General features: G+C 43.4%; 1 protein-coding gene across 1 annotated transcript in view; it reads right to left on the bottom strand.

Moving 5' to 3' along the window:
* The window catches only part of LOC126414853 (odorant receptor Or1-like), an 83989-nt gene that overhangs the window by 41349 nt on the left and 20502 nt on the right, over window positions 1–22138 (bottom strand). Inside the window, exons 2-3 of the mRNA XM_050083388.1 lie at window positions 20020–20278; window positions 8673–8822 (exon numbers count right to left, since the gene is read on the bottom strand). Of these exons, the coding sequence (XP_049939345.1) occupies window positions 8673–8822; window positions 20020–20278 (409 nt within the window). The remainder of the gene's footprint in view (window positions 1–8672; window positions 8823–20019; window positions 20279–22138) is intronic.

Genomic DNA, 22138 nt, shown 5'->3' with positions numbered 1-22138 from the left:
ACACGTGGGGCGTGAGGTCTCCACAGTACATCGATGTTGTCGCCAGTGGTCGGCGGAATGTGCATGTGCCCGTCGACCTGGGACCGGAGCGCAGCGACGCACGGATGCACGCCAAGGCCGTAGGATCCTACGCAGTGCCGTAGGGGACCGCACCGCCACTTCCCAGCAAATTAGGGACACTGTTGCTCCTGGGGTATCGGCGAGGACCATTCGCAACCGTCTCCATGAAGCTGGGCTACGGTCCCGCACACCGTTAGGCCGTCTTCCGCTCACGCCCCAACATCGTGCAGCCCGCCTCCAGTGGTGTCGCGACAGGCGTGAATGGAGGGACGAATGGAGACGTGTCGTCTTCAGCGATGAGAGTCGCTTCTGCCTTGGTGCCAATGATGGTCGTATGCGTGTTTGGCGCCGTGCAGGTGAGCGCCACAATCAGGACTGCATACGACAGAGGCACACAGGGCCAACGCCCGGCATCATGGTGTGGGGAGCGATCTCCTACACTGGCCGTACACCACTGGTGATCGTCGAGGGGACACTGAATAGTGCACGGTACATCCAAACCGTCATCGAACCCATCGTTCTACCATTCCTAGACCGGCAAGGGAACTTGCTGTTCCAACAGGACAATGCACGTCCGCATGTATCCCGTGCCACCCAACATGCTCTAGAAGGTGTACGTCAACTACCCTGGCCAGCAAGATCTCCGGATCTGTCCCCCATTGAGCATGTTTGGGACTGGATGAAGCGTCGTCTCACGGGGTCTGCACGTCCAGCACGAACGCTGGTCCAACTGAGGCGCGAGGTGGAAATGGCATGGCAAGCCGTTCCACAGGACTACATCCAGCATCTCTACGATCGTCTCCATGGGAGAATAGCAGCCTGCATTGCTGCGAAAGGTGGATATACACTGTACTAGTGCCGACATTGTGCATGCTCTGTTGCCTGTGTCTATGTGCATGTGGTTCTGTCAGTGTGATCATGTGATGTATCTGACCCCAGGAATGTGTCAATAAAGTTTCCCCTTCCTGGGACAATGAATTCACGGTGTTCTTATTTCAATTTCCAGGAGTGTAATTGAGGATATAGGGTGCAAGTGCTACTCTGAGACGAAGAAGCTGGGACAGGAGAGGAGGTGACGACACAAAAATGGTATCATCTTTGAAACTGGTCTACACATCAGTACGTCTGCGATAATTACATTGTTGCATCGTTATTTTGGTATTAGCAAACTTCCTAACAGGTATTGCTTCTTTTGTGTCATCAGTCTTCTGTCTGGTTTGCTGCGGCTTGCCACAAATTCTTCTCCTGTGCCACCTCTTCATTTTGGAGATCAATGTGATCCATTATGCATCGCCGGTTCTCTGGAATTTTGGGAGCTAAGCGCACCTTCTCCTGTACGAGACATATCTTGCTATCTAATTCAAGTACCACCAACGCCTTTATGTGAAAATATCATTGTTCAGATTATGTGTAGTATAAACCTTGAACAGTTTGCAGATGTTGATCAAATATGAGTTTAGAAGTTTTCCGTCAATCGGTAGGGCAGCAGTGAAAGATTAACTGGTTTATTTGCCGATAATGCGCGTAATTACAACTCAGCTGACAAATCAATATCGTCATTCTTAGTTAGTAGCAGCAGTCGGCGAACTACATTCTTGTATAAACAATTATTAGGCTACCGAGAACTGTTACAGTATGATGTTTCAGTATGGAGACTGAGAACAACAATGGAAACTTCATTGTGAAAGTCAAATTTTATTCAACTGCTTATAAGGGCAGTCCCAGATTTTGGACAACATAGATACAAGAAGATAACTGCATAGAAACTTTTGGTACCAAAAGAAATACTTAAATTGATCGACGAAAGAAGGATGTTACAAAAGTGTTGAGGACAAGACGGAAACACAGGAAAATAAATCCCTTAGGAATTAAATAGATAGGAAGTGCAGGGCAGTCAGGCTGAAACGGGTGTAGAAAAGATGTGAAGAAATCGAAAAGGAAATGGCCGTTTGGGGGACTGACATCGTATATAAAGGTCAAGAAGACGAGAGAAATTAAAAGTAACTGTGGTAACATTAATAGTGCAACGGGAATTCCGCTGTTGAAAGCAGAGGAGAGAGGATGTAGATGGAAAGAGTACACTGAGGGTCCTTAGTACTGGGAGGACTTGTCATTATGAAGCGACAAAACAATAAATTGGATCCTATATGGAAGACGTATCAGTATTACAAACAAATTTAATAGAACTCTGGAAGACATGAGGTCAAATGAGGCAGAAGGAATTGATAACATTGCACCTGAATTTCTGAAACCATGACCATGGGGCGGGGGGGGGGGGGGGGGGGGGGGAAGGCAAGCATACACTGTTCAAGTTGGTGTGTAGTATCTATGGGTTGGCGACATACTATCAGACTTTCGGAGAAATATCATCCACTTGTTTATATGGCATATGTTTGTCCGACTGTTCATGAGACTATCATGTACAAACTGCAGTAAATCGGTGCAGAAATTTTCGACATTTGTGGTAATGATAGTTCCCCTTTATACATTGCATATATATTTATATATTGTATACATTAAACTGTACATAGCCTATGTCCGAACGTTCATTAGAGTATCTTGTAACTAGTTTAGATATACTGGTCAAGAACTTTTCGAGATTTTTGGTAACAATGTTTCCCCTTTGTACGATACATATATTTGCATACAGCACATATATTAAAAAAATAAATGTGTTCTAGATTTTTGGTAAAGTTTCCCATTTACATATTGCGTAAATAGTTATCTATTTAAAATATGTAGCCTACGTCCATCTGAATGTACGTGGGTTGTTCAATAAAGAATGATCATAATTTTTTTTGACAACATACTTTTACTCATCCTCATCATTTTGATGGTCCTTCTCAAACTAGTCTCCCATGAATACGATGCACTTGTCCCAGCGTTTCTGCCAGTCTTCAAATACATGCTGGAAACCAGTATTGAGAGGTCTTTCAAAATCGCCTCCGCATGCTTCAACACTCCTTCTGATGATTGATAATGCCTCCCACGAAGTCGTTTCTTCATGTCAGGAAATAGAAAAAAGCCACATGGTGCTAAATCCGGACTATAGGAAGGGTGAGGGATGCACTTCAAGTTGAGTTTTGTAACATATTCAGCAACAACATTCGCAATATGCGGCAGCGCACTATCGTGGTGCAGCATCCGACCTGCTTCACGGGAATGTGGTCTTTTGCGCCAGATATGGGCAATTTTTTCAGGGCATCCCCGTTGTATTGTCCAGTTACTGATGTGTGTGTATGTACATCATGCTGATAAACCATTCCATGAATATCAAAGAATGAGATGAACGTAACTTTCCCAGCAGGCGCATCCACTTTTGCTTTCTTGGGAGTTGGAGATGAATGACATTTCCACACTGTTTGCTCTCAGGATCAAAATGATGTAGCCAAGTTTTATCAGCAGTGATTATATTTGAAAGAGACTCCGGATCTTCTTCTAACATTAGCTTTATTTGCTTTCAAACCTGCACGTGAACGTCCTTTTGTTCGGGAATCAACAGTATTGGAACCCATTGCGCACAAGCAGGTGTCATGTGTAATTTTTCTGTCACCAACGTGTGGGTGGCACCAAATGAAATGTTCAGTATTTCAGAAACGTAATTCGTCCATCCTCTCTCACAATGACAGCAGCAGAGTTGATGTTTCCTCCTGTAAGAGCAGTAATTGGAGCACGGGGTCCATCTACCTTTGAAATTGATTGTCTCCCCTCTTTAAACATTTAAACCACCTTCGAGCTGTGCTGTAGGGAAGAACAGACTCTCTATAGGCCTCCTGCAACATTGCATAGGCCTCAGCTGAAGATTTGTTGAGACGAAAGCAGAATTCCGAAGCCGCATATTGTTCCTCGCGTGTTACTTCCATTGCAGCGATAGGCGACACTATATATGTCTGACCATGCCTGCCTCTCGCAGGCGGGTACCAGGAGTCCCAACAATGAAACTATTATGGCGTGTTTGTTGTACATGAAGCTAACAGAATATCATAAGATTAAATTTTAGCACGGGAAATTATCACCATAGAAAACTATGATCATTCTTTATTGAACAGCCCTCATAAGTAGATTGATAAGGAATGAGGGGGTTTTTCATAGGATCGATGGAGAAGGGAACATAAGGAAATCACTGACAAGAAGAAGCGTCAGGATGGTAGGACATGATTTACGCATCAGAGAATTACTTTCATGGTACTAGATGGGGTTGTAGAGGGTAAAAACTGAAGGGGAAAACAGAGATTCGTATGCACCCAACACGTAACTGAGCATATACCGTGAGATGAAGAGGTTGGCTCAGGAGGACCGCATAAAATCAGCCAGAAAACTGACAACTAGGAGAAAATGCGTTTGTTTGGCTCTAACCACTGGTATGAGGTTTGTTACTTATGAATTGAATAAACGAAGTAAATAGTATGAATTGTTATCCGTTCAGAGCAACTGATTCGGTTAATTTGAGCAACTGATGACTTTAATGTTCCCTAAAGATAGGAGTCACGCTTTTGTTTTAGGAAACCCGGACAGGTTTCATACCAAGCGATCTGGCATAACCACAAGCGCCGAAACGAAGACGAAGAACGCAAGACCAGAGAAGGCGGTGAAACTCCGTCGGCCTGTGGTGCCGCCGCGCCACGACAGGAGCGACACCTGCAAGTAGCGAATATAAGCGCGACTTCTGCGAGCCTCGCCCGGACATTAGTGGAAAGTATTCACGGAGTATTAGCATGGCCTTGCACAGAGTGTTACGAGAACCGTTATCAGTGACGTGTGTCAACTTGCAAGAACATTGTGTACAGTTGTGATGTCCCCACAGAAAATACCCTCTACCACGCACCAATTAATCATTGTCAATCAAACCATCCACATTCATTCACTTTGGAAAAGTATCTGATCTGATTTTCCCGTAACATACGCGGCGACAGCTCGACGACGCCAAAGTATTTTCTAGTGCGTTTATTCTTTGAAATAACAGAGATGCATATATGCATTCTCCATGGTTGTGAGAGTGGTAACTAGGACAGCTTCTGGAGTATCTGTTGAGGGACTGACGTGTTTCTGAGAGATATATATTTTGCTTTTCTTCTCGCTAAAGCGAGCCAATTAACATTTGTACCGCTAGCGGTTTGTTTGAAGAGAAAGAGACTGTAAACGGAAAATAATTAAGACGTGGAATCACCGGAGATCTGGACATGTAATGGAGATGGATTGAATACACAATATCCTTCATAAATAAGGTTTGTGATTTTTGGTTCTGGAGTGAATGAACGAATGGGTTTTTTCTGAATCATTTGATGATCACGTTGGCCCTGTAATTAGTGGGGAAGTTTCAGCTGTGTCGAAGAGAGCCTGCAATCACTGAGTCTGTGTTAAATCGTCCAAAAAGGCTTCGTGCACATCTGGAATTCGCAATCTTTCGTAAAAGGAACAAATTGTCCACACGATTGATTCTCCCGACTGAATGCAGTGTTTAACAGTAATAATAAAATGTTAAATAGTCTGGACTCGGATTTATGTTGCATGTCGCCAATCGCTTTGTACATTAAAGTTAAGTGCTGTCAACCTGCTTTATAGAAATAAAACTACTAATGTTATTTTCTGGAATTGTTGTATAGCATTCCAAGAACGCGGCATCCATTAGGCACCCTATACGAGACGAGTGTACAAGACCCAAAGCCACGTCTGTTCTCTCTGTTAATGATCCCTCACACATCTGCAAATGGCGCTGAGCACTATGGGACTTAACTGCTGAGGTCATCAGTCCCCTAGAACTTAGAACTACTTAATCCTAACTAACCTAAGGACAGCACACACATCCATGCCCGATGCAGGATTCGAACGCATTTCCAATCGCCGCCAGTTAAGAATAAGGGAATTATAGTGGGAGGCAATTTACAACTTTCAACCGAATCCATTTGTCAACAACTGTTTAATCATAGCATCTGTAACAAGAATCGCATATGTGGTAGAGATAACGAAGAATTCGTGTTTTGCTCTAAATGCAGGGGAAAAAACACTAAACTTACTTCTTGATGAAACTGTCAACGGAAACAGTGTTGCCGGTACTGCATAGAGTCGAAACGCCAAGATTAGTACAAACCAGAAGAGGTTTCAGCGGTGCAATAGAAGAGAAACCGCGACTGATGGCCGAAGGGAATGTTTTATGTGATTCGTCGAGTTAACTTTTACGCTGTTCTCCGCCGCAGAACGCGTTTACATTTGGCGAAATTACTGGAAGCCTCTAATTCATATCGCGAAGTTCGATAAAGTTCTCATATACACTCCTGGAAATGGAAAAAAGAACACATTGACACCGGTGTGTCAGACCCACCATACTTGCTCCGGACACTGCGAGAGGGCTGTACATGCAATGATCACACGCACGGCACAGCGGACACACCAGGAACCGCGTTGTTGGCCGTCGAATGGCGCTAGCTGCGCAGCATTTGTGCACCGCCGCCGTCAGTGTCAGCCAGTTTGCCGTGGCATACGGAGCTCCATCGCAGTCTTTAACACTGGTAGCATGCCGCGACAGCGTGGACGTGAACCGTATGTGCAGTTGACGGACTTTGAGCGAGGGCTTATAGTGGGCATGCGGGAGGCCGGGTGGACGTACCGCCGAATTGCTCAACACGTGGGGCGTGAGGTCTCCACAGTACATCGATGTTGTCGCCAGTGGTCGGCGGAAGGTGCACGTGCCCGTCGACCTGGGACCGGACCGCAACGACGCACGGATGCACGCCAAGACCGTAGGATCCTACGCAGTGCCGTAGGGGACCGCACCGCCACTTCCCAGCAAATTAGGGGCACTGTTGCTCCTGGGGTATCGGCGTGGACCATTCGCAACCGTCTCCATGAAGCTGGGCTACGGTCTCGCACACCGTTAGGCCGTCTTCCGCTCACGCCCCAACATCGTGCAGCCCGCCTCCAGTGGTGCCGCGACAGGCGTGAATGGAGGGACGAATGGAGACGTGTCGTCTTCAGCGATGAGAGTCGCTTCTGCCTTGGTGCTAATGATGGTCGTATGCGTGTTTGGCGCCGTGCAGGTGAGCGCCACAATCAGGACTGCATACGACCGAGGCACACTGGGCCAACACCCGGCATCATGGTGTGGGGAGCGATCTCCTACACTGGCCGTACACCACTGGTGATCGTCGAGGGGACACTGAATAGTGCACGGTACATCCAAACCGTCATCGAACCCATCGTTCTACCGTTCCTAGACCGGCAAGGGAACTTGCTGTTCCAACAGGACAATGCACGTCCGCATGTATCCCGTGCCACCCAACGTGCTCTAAAAGGTGTAAGTCAACTACCCTGGCCAGCAAGATCTCCGGAACTGTCCCCCATTGAGCATATTTGGGACTGGATGAAGCGTCGTCTCACGCGGTCTGCACGTCCAGCACGAACGCTGGTCCAACTGAGGCGCCAGGTGGAAATGGCATGGCAAGCCGTTCCACAGGACTACATCCAGCATCTCTACGATCGTCTCCATGGGAGAATAGCAGCCTGCATTGCTGCGAAAGGTGGATATAAACTGTACTAGTGCCGACATTGTGCATGCTCTGTTGCCTGTGTCTATGTGCCTGTGGTTCTGTAAGTGTGATCATGTGATGTATCTGACCCCAGGAATGTGTCAATAAAGTTTCCCCTTCCTGGGACAATGAATTCACGGTGTTCTTATTTCAATTTCCAGGAGTGTAATTTGGGTTGTCATATTGTGATGTTCTGCGGTCTTCTGCTAACACCCTAAGGAAATATAACTTTTAAGGCGTAAAAGTTTTTTTAGATGACAATGATCAGCCAGTGGCGCAGTCATTATTTTCGGCAGGTGACTGCATCTTCTGAGAGCATCATATCTTCCTCATACAACTTTTGGTAATCAAAAACTGACTGCCTGTTACACAAGTGAGTAATTGGATTTTTTTTTTGGAAGTACTGGAGATGCAGGAGTTGCTAGTAAGACACTGGTATTGCATTCGCTGGCCATCTTGAGCAAAAAGCTGCAAATTCGGCAACTGGAATGTCACAAAACGGAAGTTCATGAGTGTGAACGTGAGGACTATGGCAGGTATTGGAAGATCAGGCTTATATTGTCCACAGACTGCTCCACCCAAAACATGGGTGGGTCGTGTCACATTTTAGCTATGTTTTATTTTATTCACATTGTTTATGTAGAGACATTTATCTGCTGACGTCCATAAGAATTAAATTTCAGTATTAATTATATTTGGAAACGTAAGTTAAGGGTCCTTAATCTCTTTCACAATTTCTCAAGGGAATGGAACTGAATATTTGCAAAGAATGATACAGAATCAGTTGAACATCATTCAGGATATATATGAATCGATCCCCAGGAGATGTTTCGCTATATCGATGTGAAACGGCGGCCTTCCACCATATTCACATTAATTTGCTCAACTTCTGTAAAAACCATCACTTAGCTGACTAGTTCAAGCAAAGAAGTTAAGTTAGAGGCATAGTTGTCATTACAGAACTCTGCTTCTCTTCGTTAATCTAATGTAAAATATCAACTGTCATTACTAATTAGAGAAAACCTTTCCATGCGCCGAACTGTGTCACGTGTAATATAATTTGCCAAATAGAAATCTGTGGGTCCAGACCTGCATGAAGATATACATGCGGCGTGACAGCTTTTGGTATCGGCGCCGGATTTCCTCACTGTCTTTTCGGCCGCTGTTGAAACGCCTCGATTCATGCAGCACTTGCAGCAGCTGGTGCAGAGTATTACTCTGGTAGATGAAGAACGAGGCCTGCCAACAGATAATACCAACAGCTATAATAGTACTTACTTGTAGACTGACTGCAAACATAATCAACATTCATATCCAGTCCAAATCGCGTAATGCAGACTGCCCGTATTTGTAGTATATTCTGTAATTTAGGACAAATAGCAGAAAAGTAGAGAGTAAATTACTCAGTACTCTGCTAAATCCTGAAGAGAGTGTTGCCCATATAAAGGACTGGAATATCACTTTAAAGTATTACCGCTGGAAAATAAGTAAGACCGTTACTAGACGAGTCAGTTACGATAACAGAAGTGAGTAACGACAGGGCATTTTGCATGTGTTGGAGATTTTTGAGTTGTTTGTAAGTCGTCGTCGGTATGGTAGAAGTTAGTTAGCTACAGGGAGAGACTGCAGGTAAAAGTTGACAATGTATTTTTGAAGAAGAAGGAAGAAAGATTTGGTTTAACGCCCCGTCGATATCTAGGTCATTAGAGATGGAGCACAAACGCAGATTGCGTCAAGGACAGCGAAGAAAATCGGCAGTGCCTTTCAAAGGCACCGTCCTGCCATTCACCTGGAAAGATTTCGGGAAATCAAGGAAACGTCGTTTTGATCAGCAGTATATCTATATTTTCTGACTCATAGATCAGGTTTCTGCCGGTAACTGACGCAGCAGTCGCCGAAAAAATCAAAGATTGTAGCAGTGAGAAAGTAAAATAGTTCGAGATGCTGCTGGCAGGAAATTTAAAGAAAATAATACAGTGGTGATGGGAAATTTAAAAATGCAAGATGAAATTGAAAAATGCGGGGTAACAGTGGTGGTAAATTAATCAAATGCAAGAACACAATGATGGTGGGAAATATAAAAATGGCGACATTGTAGAACTAGCCGAGTTGTGTATTGTACTCCATGCTCTCCTCTCCCCCTTTCCCACTCTCCCCTCCCCCGCAACCGTGATTCTCAGTCTAGTGTTAAAGTAAGATGGTCAGTCACTTGAATTGTATAGAAATAGCACCAAGTTAGAAGATATGCAGTATTTCGGAAAACTTACATGAGCTACGCTTGAACTAGCGTCATTTTCAAAGACCGTACACAAACACGCACACACATACACACACACACACGCACACACACACACACACACACACACACACTCACACACAAACACTGCACAATAATGCTTGTCCTCTGTACGTACTGTCCTGTCTGGTCATTAAATTTAAGACACACACACCCGCACACACACACACACACACACACACACACACACACGCACGCATACGCTCTGTATTGATATACTACTAACGTACGTGCAACCACCTGCTGTTTGGCCTAGAAAAGAGAGAGAGAGAAAGGGGGGGGGGAGTGACAGTGACTTTAAGGAGGATCTTCACATATCTGCAGTGGGAGTGTCTGGTAAGACCCCGACTGGCCTACTAAGAGACACGACACTTATCAACTCTGCTAATCTTACGTCAGACTCCATTTCTCTCTTTCTCTTTGTATTTCTTATTTGCATGCAATAGTTCAGCAGTTATTTGCTAACGAATCATTTTTAAAAATGGAATTGAGATTCATTGTACCATTAAACTAGGAACGGCACATGTGGTATGAGGATAGAATCACACGTCATATTCATGGGGTTAGTGTAATAGAGCATAGCTGTTGAGTTTTTGTGGTAATAAACTATCCTTTTGAATTGCATCAACTGCAGTAATAATAAACAAATCTTCCAAAGAAAAATACTTTCGATAAAAAGTTTTATTACACAGAACTTTACATTAGTCTAATAATTTCATTAATTGTTCAATTTAATCTTCGTAAAATGAAAAAAAGGATTACTTTGCTCTAAAGCAAATGTTCTCTCTAATGTCTAGGCGGCTGTCTAATTATTTCATTAATATCTTCCTCAGTTTAACGTGAGTGCCTGTTCGTCAATGTCTTCATCAATTTCATCTTAATGCAGACCATTATCAGCATCGACACCAAGTATTGGATTTTGGGAACAGATACGAGAGATTGTATTCGATTTCAAAGGAGATCTAAAAACATAGGCAGTATTACATCTAGTACCTCGGTATGTAATAGAGTGCAGCGTCTATATGCCGTCCGGTGTGGCCGTGCGGTTCTAAGCGCGTCAGTTTGGAACCGCGTGACCGCTACGGTCGCAGGTTCGAATCCTGCCTCGGGCATGGATGTGTGTGATGTCCTTAGGTTAGTTAGGTTTAAGTAGTTCTAAGTTCTAGGGGACTGATGACCTCAGTAGTTAAGTCCCATAGTGCTCAGAGCCATTTGAACCATTTTTGCAGCGTCTACAGTAGCACCCAGCTGGAGTTATGTTCTATCTCCGAGGAGGCTAGCGATCACTGACAACCGATATGGTATGTGAGACATGCTTGCTTGCATTACCTTGTACTCTTTAAATAGCAGTATTTCAATAATTCGCCTTACGGCAAAACTGTGGTCAGCCACAACACAGAGATGCAGAGAGACACTTTAGTTCCTGCAACATGCATATCTTTTTCCTCTAGTTTTGAAATGCTGAGTTACAACACACCCTTAGAGATTGAGTATCTTTGATTACGCCTATCTCGAAGCTTGCATAATTCTGAGACGATGTGCCTCACGAATGTGGAAAACTGAAATGCGATGCCTCGTCAGTAAGATAGGACTTGCTGGCTAGTGCTTATTAATCACATCTTTTGCCTGTTGGAACTTGTTGAATGAGCGTGGTGAGATGTGGGAAACTTGTCATTGTTGCTGCATCATCAGAGACGTAATCTTCGTGGTGGTGATCGTCATTATTTAATGCTTTCTTCGTTGCCTCCAGCGTCTTTTATGATTCTTAAACCGAGTGTTGCAATGATTAATTTGTGCTCTGTACAAAATTCTGCCAAACAGCTTATCTTTCGTTCCTTGCCTCGAGTCTACATTTTTCTTCTGTATTCCCTTCTCCTGTTTATCCTGCTATCAGATTCCAGTCCTTCATCACTATTAAATTTTCACCTTCCTTAAAGTCTGAATAAATAATAATAAAGACCGTTAACTGAGAAAAGCAAAGTCTCACACATCCTAAGTTTCAAGCTACTTTGTGTTCAGAGTTACAGTCGAGCTTTAGCATAACAAATTTTAGTTCCCATAGTCTGTTCTAATATTCGAGATGGTAGGTCATAGAGATTGTTGAAGGGCACCTAGTATTTCTTTTATTTCGCAAAGAGGTTAAACAGTATTTTCTTACTAATGTCTCATGAAACAGTCAGCATTAAGACTGCGTAAAAATTTCTTTGTTAAGTGCAGAGGTAAGACCAGACAGATGACCTACAAGTGGTCGGAAGTGTCTGCTAAAAATCTGGAAAGAGAATTGTGTGCCAACTTGGACGATATGTGGACGAGTATTAGGGTAAGAGTTTGACACAGCTTTGGAAGGCTAGCGGTGAAAAAATGGAGAAAGAACAGCATTCGACAACGTAAAGTGAAGTATGATGTTCAAAATCTTCTGAAAAATAGGCCTATGCTGCAGGGCGAAGCGGGTATCACATAACATGTTCACGCAAGAAGAGCGTAATAAGAACAGGAGACCAAGAAATATGTGCTCAGATTAAAAAGGCTGGGGTACAATATTTATCCTTTACTGTTCAACATGTATATCGAATAAGTAATCAAGGGAACACAAGAAAACTTCAGAAATCGGTTTAAAAATCGATATGAAAACATATTAATTATAAAATTTGCTGATGACAGTGCTGTACTCTGTGAAAATGAGGAAGAATTCCAGAACCTGTTCACTTAAATACACAGTCTATTCTTACTCAATGTGGACTGAGAGTAAACTAAAGAAAATGGAAGTACTGAGGAGCAACAGAAATGAGTCTAGCGACAAACTTACATCAAAACTGGGGGTGACGTAGCAGACTATGTCGAGGAATTGCGCTGCCTTGTAAGCAAGTAACACGTGAAAGGTGAAGGAAAGAAGATGTAAGAAGTAATCTAGCTCAAACGGAGGGAGCATTCTAGTTGAAGGAAGTCTATTTGTATGAAACATAGTTCTTAAGTTGTTGAAGAAATTGATGAGAACGTGCTCCCGATGCACAGTATTGTATCGAAGTAGAATATGGGCAGTGGAAAAACAAAATGGAGTAGAATAGAAGAGTTTGAAAACTCCACCACTGCCGGTCCCAAGTCCGGGGCCTCATTTCGCAAGTGATGAGGAAGGAGGAGGGGGAGGAGTAACACCTCGTTAAAAAAAACCTGGGTCCATCTGGCTCCGGATGGTAGCACCCTGTAAGGGCCCCTGCCTAGGGTTACTAGGTGAAACCTGGTCAACGGTCTCAAAGGCGGAAGAGGAAGTTCAGACTCCCAACGGCGGAGAGAGCGGAAGAACTACCTCCAGGACTCACAATCTTGGTTGTACATTTTGTGGCCTTTGGGCCACACCCAAAATAACTTTCATCAATCATGGAAGTGTGTGATGTAAACTATTTTACCCCAGGTGGACGATCCACCGTACGCCAGTACGTCAGCAGACATTCGGATACTGGGGAGTCTGCAACATTGCACAAAGACAAGTCGGAGTGTCTTGGAATCTCATCCAAATTTCAATATAGGCAATCAACGTACCTAGCAACTTTCAATGCAAACTCATTGTTGAAAACCGGAAAACTAAAACATCTAACAGATACGCTAAAGAACCACAACATACTCATAACAGCCATTCAAGAAACACGATACATGGATACAGATACCTTCGATTCCGAAGGTTTTAGGATATACAAAGGGAAAGTGGGACCGAGAGTAATGAAAAATGTACCACATCTTGGTACAGCCTTTATAATCAACAAACAAATCTTGAACTCAATAGTTGGCTTTGATTCCCAATCAGAAAGAATCTCAAGTCTTACATTCACAAGCACAAACAAAATCTACACAATTATCAATGCACATGCCCCTATAAACGAGGATAACAGGAAAAACAAAGAAAAAGTGGAGGCCTTTTGGAATCATCTAGATGACATTATTCAGAAAATTCCAGATAAAAACATCATCATTCTTCTTGGAGATTTTAATGCACAGATTGGTAAAGAAAAAAGATACAAGAAAATAGTTGGAAACTATCCTGCACACAAGAGAACAAATAGAAATGGTGTGAGACTAGTAGAACTTTGCCAAGCACACAATTTAATTCTTAAATCCACAGCTTTCAAGAAACTACCACGAAGACAAAAAACATGGGTATCCCCAAATCCGAGCCTTGGGGAATTTCAACTTGATCATGTGGCAATTAAGAAGATTTCTAGCAAAGAAATCATGAACGTTAGGGTACTCAGGGGTGCAAACTTGGATTCAGACCATTACCTTTCTAAAATTAAGTTCAAAGTCATCCCAAACAGGAAACGCAGCGTGAAACAAATTAAGGGTCGGAAGTATAGCACAGAAAAGATATTAAAATCAGATGAATTCACAAAAGCAACAGAAACCATTCAGACACAAAGCTGGGGGGATATCAAGGAAAACCTCATTACTACAGCTGAACGGATAGCACCTAACAAAAAAAGTAAAAAACATGCCTGGTGGTCGCTGGAATGTGATGCCCTCATTGAAACGAGAAAACAGGCATGGCAAAATTGGCAATCACAGAAAACAGAAGAAAGTAGACTGAATTTCATTACAGTTAAAAAACTGGTAGATAAAAATATAAAAAGGATTAAGAAGACACATGAAAACAAAACTCTCCTCCAAATTGATGAAGAATTTGCTAAAAACAACACAAGGAGCTTTTACAGAACTTTCAAACAAAGGTTATCAAGATACAAAGCACCCACCCTCCAATTTCGAGATGTAAATGGGACCATCGCTCACAACAACACGGAAAACTGCAAAATACTAGCAGGCTACTTTGAGAAACTCTTGAATTGTGAACCCATCCTTGAAAAATTTGAATCCATTCCAAAGAACCGTGAAAAGCCGGATTGAGAACCACCGACGACTGAAGAACTACAGAAGGTCATCTCAGAACTTAAAAACAACAAAGCGTCCGGAGAAAATCAAATAGTAGCCGAACTATGGAAAAAGGCTGACAAAAATGCAGTTACATCCCTAAAGTGTGTTTTCGATCAAATCTGGAAAGAAGAAGAGATCCCCGCAGAATGGAGAACAGCTCTCATCCACCTTATCCACAAGAAAGACCCCAACAATTACAGAGGAATATCACTGCTGGATATAACGTACAAGATTCTTTCTAAATTCCTTTTGAACAGGGCAGAGCCGCAATTGGATCCGCAAATCGGGGAATACCAGGGAGGTTTTGGAAAGGGTAGATCATGTTCGGAACAAATACTAAACCCCAAAAACATCATGGCTTACCAAAAATCAAGGGCAAAGACATACGTAATCTCCTTCATTGATTTCAAAAAAGCATATGATTCGATTGATAGAGAATCTCTGTTATCAGTCCTGGAAGAAATGGGTTTGGATAAGAAAACAACTAATATTATAAAAGCGAACCTTACAAATACGTTTTCGAAAGTTAAATTTATGGGCGAACTATCGGAACCCTTTGAAATAAAAACGGGAGTGCGACAAGGCGATGGGCTCTCACCGTTGCTGTTCAATTGTGCTCTTGAGAAAGTAGTCAGAGAATGGAACACAAATATTAAGAGTGGTATAAGACTGGGTTGCAAAAAGAAGAATCTTAAAGTAAATTGCATTGCTTTTGCAGATGATATGGCCCTGTTTGCTGAAACAATGGAAGAAGCACGGGAGCAAATCCTTGAACTAAAGAAACAAGCAGCTAAAATTGGTCTTCACATCTCCTCTGAAAAAACTAAGATATTGACAAATGTCAAGCACTCATGTAAATACCTCAAAGTTCAAGAACAGAAGATTGAAATAGTAAAAGAATTCAAATATCTCGGAGAATGGATTACTTGGAATGCTGGGGAAAGCAAAGCAATGGAATCCAGAAAAAATAAACTTGAATTGGCCTTCCTACTAACAAAAAGTACATACAACAAAAAATCCCTTTCATGGGGGTCCAAAATTACACATTACAAGACAGTGATTAAGCCAGAAGCACTGTATGCAGCAGAAACACTTAACATGAATTTCAAAGGCCAAATGGAGAAACTTGAGATAAAGGAAAGAAAAATTTTAAGAAAAATCATTGGGCCAAAATTTCAAGACAATAAGATTATATACATCAAAAATGAAACTCTCTACAAGAAAATTGAAAAACTTTCAGATTCTATGCGAAAAAGGAGAATAAATTTTTATGGTCATCTTCTCAGAATGAATTCCAACAGATTAACTAAACAAATCTTTGACTTCTTCCGTAACCGAAAAACGAAGCCCAACTGGTTTAAAGAAACTGAGAAAGACCTAGTGGAATTAAATATTTCAGAAAATTCACTTATTGATCGAACTGCTAAATTAATTACTAGAGATGAAAACATAAGGTTCCAAGACAAATGCACACAAAAGTCCAAATCCTTCATCTCGGAAGAAGAGAGGAGAAGAAGATCAGAAAGAATGAAGAAATACTGGGCCCTAAGAAAAGAACAACACACAAAGAAATGATTGATCCAGCGTACCCCAAAGAGGGTGAAACGAAAGAAGGAAGAAGAGTTTGAAATGTGGTTCGAGAGAAGTACGCTGAAAATTGAATGGACTGATAAAATAAGAAATCAGAACTAGCGAAGAAAGGAATACATGGAAGTCACAAACTTGAAGAAGCGACAGGAAGGCAGGACATGCGTTAAGACAACAGGGAATTAGTTTCTTTCGTGCAGGTCTGACTACGAATTCGATAACGTCAGCTGTTTAGGTATGTATCTACTATCCGAGTGTGACATATGAAAATTTGTGTTGGGTCGGGACTCGAACCCGAGCTGTCAGCTTAACCATTTCGGCTATCTGTGCACTATTGGAATTCCGAAGTGGTTAAGGCGCTCGCATGCGGGAAGCTGGAAATCCGGTTTCGAGGTCCAGTCCGGCACAAATTTTCATTTGTCACTACTGGATAGTAGATATGTAGCTACACAGCTGATTTTATGGAATTCACAACTAGCCAATACATTTTAGAAGAGTAAGTATCATATAATTTGAGAGGTCTGTAGAGAGCAAAATTAGTAGGGGAAGACAGAGATCGAAATTTATACAACTAATTATGTAGGGCTGTAAGAGTAAGTGCTGCTTTCAGATATAGGTTGCCAGAGGAGAAGAAACCACAGCATGTTACATGAAACCAAAGACAAATGACTACAAAAAGTCTCATTAAGTCGAAACTGATCCACGTAATAAGAGAAATATGAAATATGGCACTCGAAAAGCTAAGTCATGTGACAGAAACACTAATAAGTAAGCAACAACCATTAGACCGAGCGAGGTGACGCAGTGGTTAGCACACTGAACTCGCATTCGGGAGGACGACAATTCAAACCCGTGTCCAGCCATCCTGTTTTAGCTTTTCCATTATTTCTTTAAATCGCTTGAGGCAAATGCCTTTCCTTCGAAAGGGCATGGCCGACTTCCTTCCGTGATTCGATGGGACTGATGAACTTGCTGTTTGGCCCCCTCCCCCAAACCAACCAACCAATCAACCATCAGAAGTTGTGATTAAACAGCGGTTTTAAAAGGCATCTTGCTTTTTGTTTGGAACGTCCTGTCACTGTCCACTTCCTTGGTGGAGATCCATGCGCTACTTGTAATTACTGCGGGCACATCGTACATGAGACAAACAGCAAAGCAGATTAGGCGCCTAGAGCGGATTGTACGCTGATCAAAGTGAGCGAGTAGCTGGATTATTGCTCATCTCAAGGTCATGCATTTGGGCTTTGAAATACGGTCTCTCACGAAGTAAAACGAGGTCGCGCGACCAATATGCAAGGCACGCGATAAGCACGTCACGTCTCATGAAAAAATACCACCATAGTACAAGTTTTCACACAAAATTAATTTTCAGTTTACTAAAGATATCACGTAGACTGAAGATAACGTTATGTACCCTTAATCCATGAACTGCCAAATTATTGTTTTTCAACGTACATTTGTTTTTGGGCTACCTGATTGACATGGAGACTGGAAAAATGAATGTAAAATAACAAAAAAGAAATGGAATGATCTTGAAGTTCAAAATGTTCAAATGTGTGTGAAATCTTATGGGACTTAAAAACTAAGGTCATCAGTTCTTAAGCTTACACACTACTTAACCTAAATTATCCTAAGGACAAACACACACACACACCCATGCCCGAGGGAGGACTCGAATCTCCGCCGGGACCAGCCGCACAGTCCGTGACTGCAGCGCCTTAGACCGCTCGGACCTTGAAGTACTCGATATATTTTAGACGATTCCCAAATGGGGATCATGGTAGCTATCGGGTTAAGGCCCATGTTCACAGGGAGATCGCTCCGCGTACCTGTCTGGCCGACAGGTCTGCCGTTATTGGCCCCCTTCTTGCAGCGGTGTACCGTAGGTCTCTAGAAGAGCGTAGCGTTCCAAAGGATTGGAAAAGGGCACAGGTCATCCTCGTTTTCAAGAAGGGACATCGAACAGACGTGCAGAACTGTAGACCTATATCTCTAATGTCGATCAGTTGTAGAATTTTGGAACACGTAATATGTTCGAGTATAATGACTTTTCTGGAGAATAGAAATCTACTCTGTAGGAATCAGAATGGGTTTCGAAAAAGACGATCGTGTGAAACTCAGCTCACGCTATTCGTCCGCGAGACTCAGAGGGCCGTAGACACGGGTTCTCAGGTAGTGTTTATTGAATTCCGCAAGGCGTTCGATACAGTTCCCCACAGTCGTTTAATAAACAAAGTAAGAGCATATGGACTATCAGACCAATTGTGTGATTGGATTGAAGAGTTCCTAGATAACAGAACGCAGCATGTCATTCTCAATGGAGAGAAGTCTTCCGAAGTAAGAGTGATTTCAGGTGTGCCGCAGGGGAGTGTCGGAGGACCGTTGCTTTTCACAATATACATAAATGACCTTGTGGGTGACATCGGAAGTTCACTGAGGCTTTTTGCGGATGATGCTGTGGTATATCGAGAGGTTGTAACAATGGAAAATTGTACTGAAATGCAGGAGTATCTGCAGCGAATTGACGCATGGTGCAGGGAATGGCAATTGAATCTCAGTGTAGACAAGTGTAATACATAGAAAGAAAGATCCCTTATCATTTAGCTACAATATAGCAGGTCAGCAACTGGAAGCAGTTAATTCCATAAATTATCTGGGATTACGCATTAGGCGTGATTTAAAATGGAATGATCATGTAAAGTTGATCGTCGGTAATGCAGATGCCAGACTGGGATTCATTGGAAGAATCCTAAGGAAATGCAATCCGAAAACAAAGAAAGTAGGTTACAGTACGCTTGTTCGCCCACTGCCTGAATACTGCTCACCAATGTGGGATCCATACCAGATAGGTTTGATAGAAGAGATAGAGAAGATCCAACGCAGAGCAGCGCGCTTCGTTACAGAATCATTTAGTAATCGTGAAAGCGTTATGGAGATGATAGATAAATTCCAGTGGAAGACTCTGCAGGAGATACGCTCAGTAGCTCGGTACGGGCTTTTGTTGAAGTTTCGAGAACATACCTTCACCGAGGAGTCAAACCGTATATTGCTCAAAAATGGTTCAAATGGCTCTGAGCACTATGCGACTTAACTTCTGAGGTCAGCAGTCGCCTAGAACTTAGAACTAATTAAACCTAACCAACCTAAGGATACCACACACATCCATGCCCGAGGCAGGATTCGAACCTGCGACCGTAGCGGTCGCTCGGCTCCAGACTGTAGTGCCTAGAACCGCACGGCCACTCCGGCCGGCGTATATTGCTCCCTCCTACGTATATCTCGCGAAGAGACCATGAGGATAAAATCAGAGAGATTAGAGTCCATACAGAGGCATACCGACAATCCTTCTTTCCACGAACAATACGAGACTGGAATAGAAGGGAGAACCGATAGAGGTACTCAAGGTACCCTCCGCCACACACCGTCAGGAGGCTAGCGGAGTATGGGTGTAGATGTAGATGTAGATGGTTCTGACTGTCAATTCTATCAGCGGACAGCTACATGCTCACCCAGACCACTGCCTGCGCAGCCACGCTCCTTCAGTACGCTGGCACAAGTCTGGGTTGTCGGCAGACGGTTGCAGGTGACCACAATTAGATGGACGTATCTGTGGACCAGCTCTTACTTGATGCCTACCTTGGTCACAAATCCGAAAGAGACGAAAATGACGAGAGAGCAGAGTGCGATCTCGTCCAGCTCCTGTGAGGTGTCCATGATGAGCTTCAGGGCGGTGAAAGACGGCAGCCAGGCGACGACGAGCATCGAGAAGGAGGCGGAGGCGGCGGCCCGGAAGCGGCCCCGCCCCCTCTGGGGCCACCACAGGCCTAGCAGCCGGCGCAGGGAGGCTCCAGAGCCCAGCAGCGCGCGCTCGTCACTTCCCGTCTCCTCCATCAAGCTGTCAGATACAAACACACTTTAATCATCTTTGAATCTTTAGGATGGTTACAATTAAACTTTCGCTGCTTGAGAGGGCCCCTATGAACGAGTGATGGTAGGACAATGAAACGTTGTGTAAACATTTGTACGGACGTACGGAAGGGAAATAACGAATAAACCAGTGGAAGAAACACTAATTTCGACTTGAGAACATAACATTTGTTTATTGCGTACCCTGTTTACATTCTAGGTTACGAACATCACTCGAGGTGTCGGCCATCCACATCGACGACAGCCTGGAAGTGCAAAAGAGATTGCTCTTCTCCTGCACCAGACATCTCAGGTGCAATGTTGGCTAGCTCTCTCGCTATGCTTATGTTACACCCCTAACGTGCGTTACTGTCCCGTTGAAAAACACTGTCCTTCAGATTACTCCACAGCCGGACACAATACGGAGCCAAATCCGGTGATCTGCCGCTGAAAGAGGACCTCTACGTATTCTTTTAATGCGTCGATACTCTCGAAGAGCAGCAGCACTATTGCTAATGTTTTAATGAGACGAAAATACGAATAAAGCTCTGCTCACCTCGTCCAGACTCGTGTTGACTGTCTGCAGCCGTCATTCACACGGACGCTTGTATTTCAACCATACGTGCCGTACCAGCACCGGCGCCTAACGGCCACTCGCGACACTAACAATATTGACAACGAAAATACTGTGGCGTAAAGTACGAACATCATTCCTATAAAGTTGAGTGCCCACACAATAAATACTTTCCTTCTAAACTGGCTCAAATAGCGTGGGTGATGTTGTAACCATCCTGTACTTACATGCAACCCGTGTGGTGAAAAGTAGAAAGAAAAATATGGATACACTGAATAACCAACATCAGCAGAAGACAAATTTGGGTGTATGAAAAAGAAACCAAGCAAGATATCTAAACCGGTAGGTTTTCGTGTTTCTCCGGCTAAACGTTGTCATCTTGGAAAATAAGGTTTACTGTTTGCATGATACTTCGATCGCGTAACTCGCAATCTAAATATCGTGTAAGTACGAGGCGGATCACCGCGATTATCCAAAATGACTACGAATGATGTTAGAAAAAAGAACTGAGATGGATAGGGAAACGATCACATACGCATTAACCTAGACAGAGTTTTCCGGACACATGTTCATACGAGCGTTTTCCCTCCTATCCAGTCAGAAATCCGTCCCTGCAGTTTGTCGGTTTTATTAATGTTCACCCAGTGTATTATTCAGGGTATTTTATGAGCTTTCAAACGACAGGAGGATCAGTCAGCATGACAAGTAAGGACACTGGACAAGATATTACCTATACCCAGCAGAAACCATTCTTATACCGCATAACGCCACCTCTCCCCCTCATAATTGCCTCAGTTCGGTGAGGGAGACAACCCATAAGTTTCTTCTGGTATGCCATATCCAGTTGAAGAAATCGATTGCTATAAATCTCATAGAGGTACGCAGTTGAGGGAATGTTGATTCCGGCATTCCACCCGACATTCCAAATACTTCCAGACATTTTCTGTGGGAGTAAGACAGAGTGATATCAAGGGCCAGTGGTGATACAGTAAGATGCGTGAGTGTTCGTCAAACTAGTAACGTATGTCGTCTTGGAAGGCGGGAGGGTCTGCAGAATACTCATCATCGGGATGTAGAAGGGAGGGCAACGCTTGGTCAGCGAAAATCTTGAGGTAAACACCCTGCTTCATGTTCATGTCAACCTGAACGAGTGGACCCTAGTCACGGTACGAATAACACCACCCAAATATCACAGAACTCACTCCTGTCTGAAGTACGCCATCCATACTACTAAACACATGCAGCTTCATGTGACGCTGTGAGGAAAGACCATGT

This window comes from Schistocerca serialis, chromosome 1 (genome assembly GCF_023864345.2).
Source record: "Schistocerca serialis cubense isolate TAMUIC-IGC-003099 chromosome 1, iqSchSeri2.2, whole genome shotgun sequence".
In the NCBI taxonomy this organism is placed as follows: domain Eukaryota; kingdom Metazoa; phylum Arthropoda; class Insecta; order Orthoptera; family Acrididae; genus Schistocerca; species Schistocerca serialis.
Note: the sequence above shows the minus strand (reverse complement) of the source record. Positions and strands in the feature narration are given on the sequence as shown.